Below are 10,304 nucleotides of genomic sequence, written 5' to 3'. Positions count from 1 at the left end.
CTGTAATCCATGCACTATACAAAACTGACACGAAATTCACAGAGACTGAGAAACATAGAGACAAATGGAGACAAAAACAAAACAAAGCATAGAGCAATTCATAGGACAAACAAGGTTACCAAAATTTGCAATCCCAACAAGTTATGATCTTTATCTCAAACTTGATCTCACAGCATGCACTTTTTCTGGTACAGTACAAGTCAACCTTAACATCATCGAACACACTAAGTTCCTCGTCCTAAATGTTCTCGAACTTGATGTACATCAAGTCTGGTTCACCAACTCCAATCACCAAGTAATTAACACTCTCTCTTAAACCATTGGTTTTATTGTGCTTTAACTTTTAATGGGTTTTTTAAAAAATGATGTTTTTGTTGATTTTTGCAGACATATAAGCCTTGTGATGTTGTTGTTTTGGATGGTGAAGATGAGATACTGGTGCTGGGGTTTGATGAAGTGCTTAGTGTTGGTGATGGGGTTTTGGGGATTGAGTTTTCTGAAGCCCTTAACCCACACTTGAAGGGTCTCTATAAATGGTAAATCTTTTTTTATTTATTTAAATTTTCTATCTTTTAGAGTGAGTTTGTTTCTAAATTTATGGAAAAGTTGACTTGGTAAGTGATTTGGAATAATTTGGTTAGTTTTATTCAAGCTTTTTCTTGTTTGGTTGCCAAGAAAATCAGTGAAAAGAAAGAAGCTATAAATTTTGAATTTTTAGTTACGTTTGAGAGTGATCAAATACATAATAATGAAACTGAACAACTATGTAAATCATTGAGATGAACAGAGGTAATTTTCTTGAATTATATCTGGTTATATGTGTTTAATGTTTGGGATGTTTAAAATTACAACCCCCCCCCCCCCTCTCAAGAATTTAATTGGCCCAGCCAAAAAGACCCATTTGAGAATTGAAGATACTGCTTTTCCCTTTATAATTCCATTTCAGGATTCAAATGGTGTTAATTTACATTGAGTATTAATATTAGCAATTATTTGCTATTTATCAAGCTTTCATTCTGTGATGAATTTTAGTACTCAAGTAAATTATCTTTAACATTAACACTTGCTTGCATCAATTTTTCATCTTTCGTACTTTTGTATTTGATGATTCATTTCTGTGTGTGTATAGATCTTGCACACATTCTTTGATTATGATATTTTGCTCTCTCTCTTTTTCCCCCTTTTTAACTTGGCAGCAATAATTGGTTTTTTATTGTTAGATGAATACTGGACATATAATGAGATCATATATATGACCTCATTTGATGTGTAGATCTTGGGAAAACTAACAAGCAACAACAGTAGATGCCATTCTTATTTTTCATGTATTAATTTATTCTTGAAACTTAATATATTTCTTACTCTTGAATGGTGAAAATTCATAATTTGGACCCCGAAAGGTGAAATCCTGGTTTCTGTCACTGTTTACAGTACTTATGTGGATGGGGGAGTGAAGAAGAATATGGCAGTTACTCAGTTTGAAGCTGTGGATGCAAGGCGGTGCTTTCCTTGCTGGGATGAACCTGCCCTTAAGGTATGCATAATCAAGAACTTGCCTTTACCCTTGGGTGAACTCATTATTCTACTTGTTTAGAACCTTTGAATCAATCTTCCGTAAGTGGCATTTAATTAGTGTCATGTACATGCTTATTTGAAAGAATTTGTGAAATAGAACTTTAATCATAAAAAAGAATATAAACACATTACCACAGATTTTTGAGAAAAGTTTATTAATACTGATGCACGTTAAACAGATAGGTAACAGGACATACATGTATTTTTGTTTTGTTTAGTAAATGTTAATGAATAACAAGTGGCAGAAAATTTCTGATTGAAGTTACATAATACTCTTCTCGTGTGGTTTAAATTACTTTGAAAATTCATTTTTCCCCCTTCTATTTACTACTCAGAAATTACTAATACTTTCTTTACAGGCTACCTTCAAGATCAGAATAGACGTGCCATCAGAGTTGACAGCATTGTCTAATATGCCAATTGCTGATGAAAAGCTTAATGAAAATATTAAGACTGTTTATTTTGAGGAATCTCCGGTCATGTCAACTTATTTGGTTGGTGTTGTTGTTGGGGTATTTGATCATATTGAAGAAACAACAGCTGATGGTAATGCATATATGGCAGAGGCGCATTCGTTTACTCTCTTTCTTCTTCTTTTTTGGTTTAAATAGCTTATTACACTAAAATGGTGGGAAAGAGCACGTGGCCTACCTTGACTAATTTGTTGAGAATCCATAGTTGACCCTAAAATTTTTAAAACTAGGGATTGGTTGTTGTTATATAGAATAATGCACTGTGCATGCAGGGATCAAGGTTCAAGTATATTGTCCTGTTGGAAAGAGTGATAAAGGGAAGTTTGCTTTAAATCTTGCTGTGAAGGCGCTTGACATATTTACTAGGTAATTTCTCCTTTTATTTTCCTTGTTCATCTGGAGATTTTAAATTTTATGATCTTCAGTCTCATTCATAAATCTATAAATTGAAATGTGTCCACCATCACGTAGTTTTACACAGAACTAAGTTATGAGGGAGAAAAAACAGCCACATGCCACAAAATAGAGAGTTTAGTGTTTGCTTATGTTCAAGGGAAGGTGATCCTTTCAATACTTTCTTGTTTGACCTTGCAAAGAACAGAATGAATTTCTCCCTTCTATCCTATTTAAAGTAACAAAGAGCATGATTTCAGATAGGATAGAATGGAGAAAAGGAATTCGTGTGGCTGACCAATCTAATCTGTCAAAGATCCATAGCTGACCCCAAATTTTGGGACTAAGGCTTTGTTGTTGTTGTTGTTGTTGTTTTTGTTGTCTTTCCTTCTTTTCTTTCAATTGATTGGTAAAGCTTGTGGACCAATTTAGCTTCTCTGCACTATATGGCTGCACCCAAAGCGAGTACCTGATACACATGGATTTCTTCCCTCATTGGGTCTCCCCTTCAAAATTTTCCAAATTAAAACAAAGTCTGTTTTAGATAACTTGACCTCCTTTATCCATGGAGATTGCCTGAAAACGGAACCAGTGTTATAGTGTAGGTTAGAAGAATCAAAAGTTACAAAAAATTGTGTTTTTTTGCTTTGGTTGAAGACTGTTTAAGTTCTCTGTGGTGATACTGATAATGCTGGTCAGCCCTGATTATGGAATCATTTAGGTACTTCTCAACTCCTTATCCACTTCCAAAACTGGATATGGTTGCTGTCCCTGAATTTTCTGGAGGAGCTATGGAGAATTATGGTTTGATTACATATCGTGAAAATATACTACTTTATGATGATTTGCTTTCATCAGCTAACATGAAGCAGTTTGTAAGTTACATATCTAACACACTTTTAGTTTCAGTTTTCTCCTTTGCATTATGATGCTCCCAAAAAGTAATCACTCTACTGCGAGGTGCAGATCTGCTTGTCAAGAAATGAAATTCAAGACAATTTTTGCCTTACTTTTTCTCCATTTCCCTTTTCATAAATGAAAACATATAAAAGGGAAGTGCAGTATTATTTTTTCTTTCCCCAAAAAGCCATAATACAGAATAACTGACAATTATTTATAATTGATTGATGCAGACAACCCATTAAAGAGTTTATATATTGATACCAATGAGAAAACTCTGGAAGCAAATAACAGTTCAATTATAAAAGAAATGACATTGAAATATGATTCTTCATTCATTTCCTAAATACTTGTATGTAATCTTCAAAGCTTATTCATGTTTTTCCAGCTCACGATTGTTGTATCACATGAAGTAGCCCATCATTGGTTTGGCAATCTGGTAACAATGGAATGGTGGAGTCATTTATGGCTGAATGAGGGATTTGCAACCTGGGTAACATTGAGACATCTTAAATCTCTGCAACTACTTTTCTGGCCATTCCACTGCATTCAATTTTATGATTTTGGTATCTCTGTTCAATCTTAAATTTCCAGATAAGTTATATGGCCACTGACATCATGTTTCCTGAGTGGAAAATATGGACTCAGTTTCTTCGACAAACAGCTGATGGCTTACGTATGGATGCAATGGAACAGTCACATCCTATTGAGGTAAGTGAATGCTCCAGAATTTTCTGGTTAGTGGGAACACATCACTTACACATGTTAAATTATATAGCTTATTAGCAAATGCAATCATAAATCAATGGTAAGAAATAGTTATTTAGAGCAAACTGCTTCCCCTAATGGCCTGTTGTACTGAATTTTCAAGCACTGCAATGATAATTGTAGGGTCAAAATCTGCAGCCCAAGCCCAAAAGAGATGGGATGTGAGCTCAACAAACCCAATACAATGAATTTGTAGAGAGTGGGTGAAAGAACTAGGCTGTTTGTGAACTCAACAACAATTAATCAAGATTTTACTACATGAACAAGTACAAAAACACTTGAGACTTGAATAAACTGATGTCCGAGAAGATAAATTATAGTTTGAAAAGCTAATATACTCTTAAAGCTACAGTAAATTCTCCTTTTTCTTCTTTCTCTCTTTTTCCGACCCCTTTTATCAGAGGTCTCTTACATTTATATAGTTTTCTTTTAAACCATCTTCATCGTACACTTGTTCTTCATCTAAGCATTCCCTTGAGTACACGTCCCATCAGGTATCTTCTTTGGTTCTCTATGAGCAGTGGCAGCTGAGATTGCACTGTTCAGGGGTCTTCTCCACATAAATGCGGCCAAAAAAGTTGATGCAACGTATATAAATGTGGTGGTAGCAGCTTTTTCTTTAGATATTTCTCTATTCTTATCATTTTTATACGTGCATGAAGTTCATCCTTATCGTTGGAATTTCTTGGAAGTTCACCCAAACTGTCCAGGTATTTGCTTGACCGATATTCTTTAAATCCAAAGAGAATGCACTCCTCAGACTATATTCCTTTATCCTTTCCTTACGTGATTCTCCGTTGAGGCCTTTCCCAATCCTTTACTCCTCCTCGGGCATACCCACATCTTCAGATAGGGCCCTAGGCCCAATATACGCATTTGGGCTTTTACCCCCACAATAATCATCAAAGTAAATGCATTGACATGTGGTGAACTTAATGTGTCTGGGTGTCTGTGCACATGAACTTGCATCTGTCATCTGTGTGTTTGGAGTTCTACCTAGTAAAATGGAGGTGACAATGCAGGGAAATTTCTTATAACCCAACTCCAAAGATTGTAGCACAATAAGTACTGTATCTTAATAAAGTCCCAATTATGACTTCAAATGAGAGAAAATTGTTAGGCAATTTGCTATATAAAGCAAGCATAACTTCAACATGTAGTTCAACTATGTCCTTCACATGCCGTTTGGAATATTTTCAGGTGGAGGTACATCATGCTCGTTCAATAGAGGAAATATTTGATGATATCAGCTACAAAAAGGGATCTGCTGTTATTCGAATGTTGCAAGGTTATCTTGGCGATGACATGTTCCAGGTGGGATAGTTTGAGTTCTTAGCTTATAGCGCTGTTTTTATATGAAGCACCAAACAATGACTTTATATTTTCATGGTTAAAATTCTATGTGGATGTTATTACTAAATTTTATATATATATATATATATATATATATACACACTCTAAAATGTAATGGCTGCAAGTTGGCATTTATTGTCTAATGTGATTTGGTTTTATATCTTTAATGGCTCTCTTACCCATTAAAAAATACATCTTTCACTTTATAATTATCAAGACTATTATGTAACTTCTGTTTTTTGTTGACCATATTCTATGTTAACCATTCTGTTGTTGTCTTTGATTGGATGGTGGGCTAAAAAATTTTGAGTTGCTGGGCATGTGACTCAGTCCTCAGGATACTTTTTCCATGTAACGCCTTCTAGGTTTGTTCCTGGGTAGAAACTCTTTGTCCAGTGTGGTGTGATTTACGAACCTATATCTGCATTGTGTCTGTTAACGTTCGTCATATTGGAAGCATTCTTTGATCACTCTTTCCACTGATTGTTGTCAGTAACATGTACAATTTATCATTTCTTGTTGTGGAATAACTTAACATCGCTTTTTCATGGAAAATGAGGTTCTTGGTAAGGAAAATGTCAACATGAAAACTTTTGTTGTCAAAATGTTGTAAATAAAGTTATGAACAAAATGACTAAGGGAAAGGTTTAGAGCATGTTCCATCATGTAGTCATTTACTATGCACTTCTTGAACGTAATCATTTTTCTATGTAATGAGTTGATAAAAATTAAGGTTGCTTAAATCACTTATTTAATTCTGTGACTTCTTATTTGAAACAGAAATCCTTAAGTTTATACATAAAAAGATATGCTGGGAAAAATGCGAAGACGGAAGATTTATGGTGCGTTCTTTCAGAGGAATCTGGTCTTCAAATCAACTCAATGATGGATGATTGGACGAAGAAAAATGGATATCCAGTTATCTCTGTAAAATCCAAAGATTATATTTTGGAATTTGAACAGGTCTTGTTATTGATTAATAAGCAAACATGCATGCATTAAAAGATTCGCAGCCACAAATTTCATCTTTATTACTTTGGAAATCTGATACATTTTTAGGATCATCAGTCACAATTCTTGTCATCTGGTTTGCGTGGTGATGGACTATGGATTGTTCCAATAACAGTATCCATTGGCTCATACATCAAATGCAAGACTTTCCTTTTGGAAACAAAGTCTCAAAAACTGGATATATCTGAACTGGTTCATTCTCCCCACCAAAACAAAAGCACATTTAACGAAAAGAATGAAGAGAAATGTGATGAACATTTCTGGGTCAAAGTTAATATTGAGCAGAGTGGTTTCTACAGGGTAAAATATGAAGATAAGCTTGCAGCTCGACTGAGGAAAGCCATAGAGAGTAATTGCTTGTCAGCAACAGATAAATTTGGTACATACTCTGTCCAAAGATGAATTAATAACTGTATCTTATATTGTTGTAGTGGGTATGCTGTATCTATTGGCATGATCACATGGTGTGAAGTATACTAGATTTCTCATTTTTGAGCCTGATTCATCGGGTGAGTTCCACAGCAGGGCGGAATTCCAATGAGTAGAGTTTGGCTAACTTAATACTGCATATTTGGTCCCTCTATATATTAAATCCTTTTGAATACCAAATGGACTGTTCAGGCTACATATTTCCTATCCCTATAATTAATTCCTTCCTTTTGTGATTTCCCTTTATTTCTGCCATTATAAGCTCAGTGATCACTGTCAAATAGCATATAACTCCTTCCAGTCTCAATTTTCAGGCGTTTTGGATGACACATATGCTCTTTGTGTGGCTTGCGAGCAACCACTGTCGTCATTGCTTTCCTTGATGGATGTATACAGAAAAGAGCTCGATTTTATTGTGTTATCGAAACTCATTAATGTAAGGATAACTTTTGTATTTTCACCAAATATTTACCAGAACTTGAAGTTTTTATGTGATATATACAACAGGTGTGTTATAAAGTTGTTGAGATCTCTGGTGATGCCATCCCAGATTTAGTGAATGACTTGAAACAGTTTTTCATCAATCTCCTTCTGTTTTCCGCAGAGTAAGAACTATCACCATATATTTTAATATGCCAACCCTCTTGTTGCTAGATATTTATTGGAACCTCTTCTTCATGATTGTTTACTTTGAGTGGAGATGAGTTTTTATTCTGTTTGCAACTTTCTTGGTTAGGGCCGAGTACGAACTATGAAACAATATTTTAAAAAAAAAAAAAAAAAAAAAAGTGAAAAGAAATTTCCTTTGTAACTTTCAATTTTGCATCAAATCGTTTTTCAAATATATGAAAACCTATCTCACAAAATGTATATCATCGTCTTTATGATGTTTTCTAGTCTCCTTGGCATCATTTTTCACATTACTGACATTTTTTATGTACTGGATTTTTGTTATGGAGTGAAGTAAGCTTCTTCACACATTTAAATATCATGTTCTTTTTATTCTTTGTGCAGAAAATCAGGTTGGGAATCAATACCAGGAGAGAGTCATTTAAATGCACTATTGAGAGGAGAAGTCTTTCTGGCCTTGGTTACTTTTGGCCATGATAAAACTAACAAAGAAGCAGTCCAAAGGTTTCAGGCGTTACTGAATGATAGAAATACTCCTCTGCTGTCAGCTGACACTAGAAAGGTAAGAGTTACATGTATATCTAAATTACTCTTCATTCATAGCGGTCTGTTCAAGGTTGATATACAGAATTGCTATGTGCCCTGCAGGCTGCTTACATTGCTGTATTGCTGAACACTAGCACCACGAATAGGAATGGGTTTGAGTCCCTACTGAAGCTCTATAAAGAAGCAGATACAGTGCAAGAGAAGGAACCACTTTTACGTAATAAGTAGTAACATTTGAAATAATATCCTGTCTTTGTGGATAAAAGCTACTTAGATTTAATGCCATTCCTTTGATCCTTATACAGGTTGTATTGCATCGTGTCCAGACCCAAATCTAGTTCTTGAGGCTCTGAATTTTATGTTGTCTGAGGAGGTATTTGCTGTGCATATTGAATTACGGTTTCTAAAAGCCCCATCTCTCTTGCCGGTCTAATTGTTGCTTCATCTCAATATCTTTTCAGGTTCGAGATCAAGATGTTCTTTATGTGCTTGCTGGACTAAGATCTGAAGGGCGTGAGGTAGCATGGAGATGGTTGAAGGTATGCAGTTCATGGTCAACAACTTCATTATGAGTGTATTACTATCATATTGGAATTAAGAAAATAATTTGTAGTATGTTCAGATATGGATATAGTCAGGAAAGTATTATGATTGGGTGTTAGGATGAAGGTTTCTTCTTGAATTTTACACTTTGTGGAGGGCCTGGAGGCTTATTATTTTTTTGTGATAAATGCAGGAAAATTGGGACTTGATCTTTAGCAAATATGGTGCGATTCTACTCCACCAGTTCATTACCTACATTCTCACTTTGGTAAGCAATTCAACCTAGTTGGATAGCAATGGTACATGTGATGCATATTGAGTCTCTTCTTTCATACATGTTGTTTGCTATGATTCATTGGTTGACTAGTTCAGTAGAAAACTCTATGCAACTTGATACGTCACAATAATTATTATTGATAAATGTAGTTTGGCCTTTGAAAATAGTGCTTTATCTATAGTAGTTAGACATATCAAGCTTAAGGTACTGCTGCCTTGTTGCGTACCATCCACCTATACGTTAATCAGTTTGGCATGGGTCAAATTCACTGTCAGTTTTTTGAATAAATTGTATTATAATTATTTTAAAGGGTGATTTCAACATATCAAGAAAAATAAGATTATTTTTTGTGAATATTCCACCACTGAAGGACATGTTCCTTACTTATGAATGACCTTGAAAAGTTTGTTTGTATTAGTATAATGAAATTCATCATAGGAAAAGTAATCACCATCAAATTACTCATATTATGTCCAAGAAGCCAGTTATCTCTTGAAATCAGGTTTTGTTCTGTCTATCAATTTTTGATAGCTTGTGCCTAGTAATGACAAGTGAAACTGCTGAGTTTTAACATTAGTGCTCAATTAAATGATGAAATCGATTCCTGCTTTACCAATGTCTATGTGAATATATGCACACATTTTTATAAGATCACATATCTGATTCACTTAATATAAGGCAATCACAGTATGCCAGATTATGATATTTGGTAAATCTATCTATTTGTGATCCTAAAGACAGATTGCTCACTCCTTGAATATTGTCAAATGGCAGTTTTGCAGCAATGAAAAGGCTGAGGAGATTGAAGAATTTTTTGTCAGCCGAGTGCATCCTTCTTTTACTAGGAATTTGAAGCAAAGCATCGAGGAAATCCGACTCAAAGCAAGGTGGGTTGAGAACATAAGGCAGGAGCAATCTCTACCAGAACTAGTCAAACAATTAGCTCTCAAGAAATGAAAGCCTTCACTTTGATTCCAAAACTATATTGTGATTATGTTAAGACTAATGTGCTACATACACTGCACACTCCACAAATTGTGTTCTATACGTATGGTGTATTGGTGTTATTCAAGTCAACTTAATATACCATGAACAGGTTCCAACCTGGCATCATTATCCTTAAGTCAGACCAGCAAATCAACTGGATTATATATATTCTCAATTTCCTTTTCAATATTTCTACTAGCCACTAGCACAGCCATACCTAGTTTTAATTTAATTGGCCAGACAGGAAGTGGTTTATTAGAGCCCTCATACAAAGTGCATGACCCCAAACGCCTTTGCTTAGTATATTATAAGCTGAATACCTAAAACTAAAAGATAAAATCGCCTATAAAAAATCTCTAATTCTTTCATTACTTGTAGAAACTATTGTCATGACCTTACTTGAACAGGAAGTGTTCTAT

General features: G+C 34.7%; 1 protein-coding gene across 2 annotated transcripts; it reads left to right on the top strand.

Annotated features, from left to right (window-relative positions):
• Nucleotides 1-10,072, top strand: LOC112003476 (aminopeptidase M1). Of its 2 annotated transcripts, none has more exons than XM_024035688.2 (19): nt 1-295; nt 388-536; nt 1,432-1,534; nt 1,935-2,121; nt 2,321-2,414; nt 3,163-3,316; nt 3,730-3,834; nt 3,936-4,052; nt 5,310-5,423; nt 6,243-6,425; nt 6,531-6,852; nt 7,217-7,338; nt 7,410-7,507; nt 7,917-8,094; nt 8,181-8,295; nt 8,384-8,451; nt 8,540-8,617; nt 8,815-8,889; nt 9,673-10,072. In XM_024035688.2, exons 1-19 carry the CDS (start codon nt 65-67, stop codon nt 9,853-9,855), a joined length of 2,676 nt encoding a protein of 891 aa, XP_023891456.2. In that variant the 5' UTR covers nt 1-64; the 3' UTR covers nt 9,856-10,072. The 2 variants fall into 2 exon arrangements, with proteins under 2 accessions (XP_023891456.2, XP_065621592.1); XM_065765520.1 differs by having other exon boundaries at nt 6,522-6,852.
• Nucleotides 10,073-10,304: the final 232 nt, after the last annotated feature.

This window comes from Quercus suber, unplaced genomic scaffold (genome assembly GCF_002906115.3).
Source record: "Quercus suber isolate HL8 unplaced genomic scaffold, Cork oak 2.0 scaffold_634, whole genome shotgun sequence".
Taxonomy (NCBI): Eukaryota; Viridiplantae; Streptophyta; class Magnoliopsida; order Fagales; family Fagaceae; genus Quercus; species Quercus suber.
The sequence above is the reverse complement of the archived record's forward strand: the minus strand, read 5'-3'. Positions and strand labels throughout refer to the sequence as shown.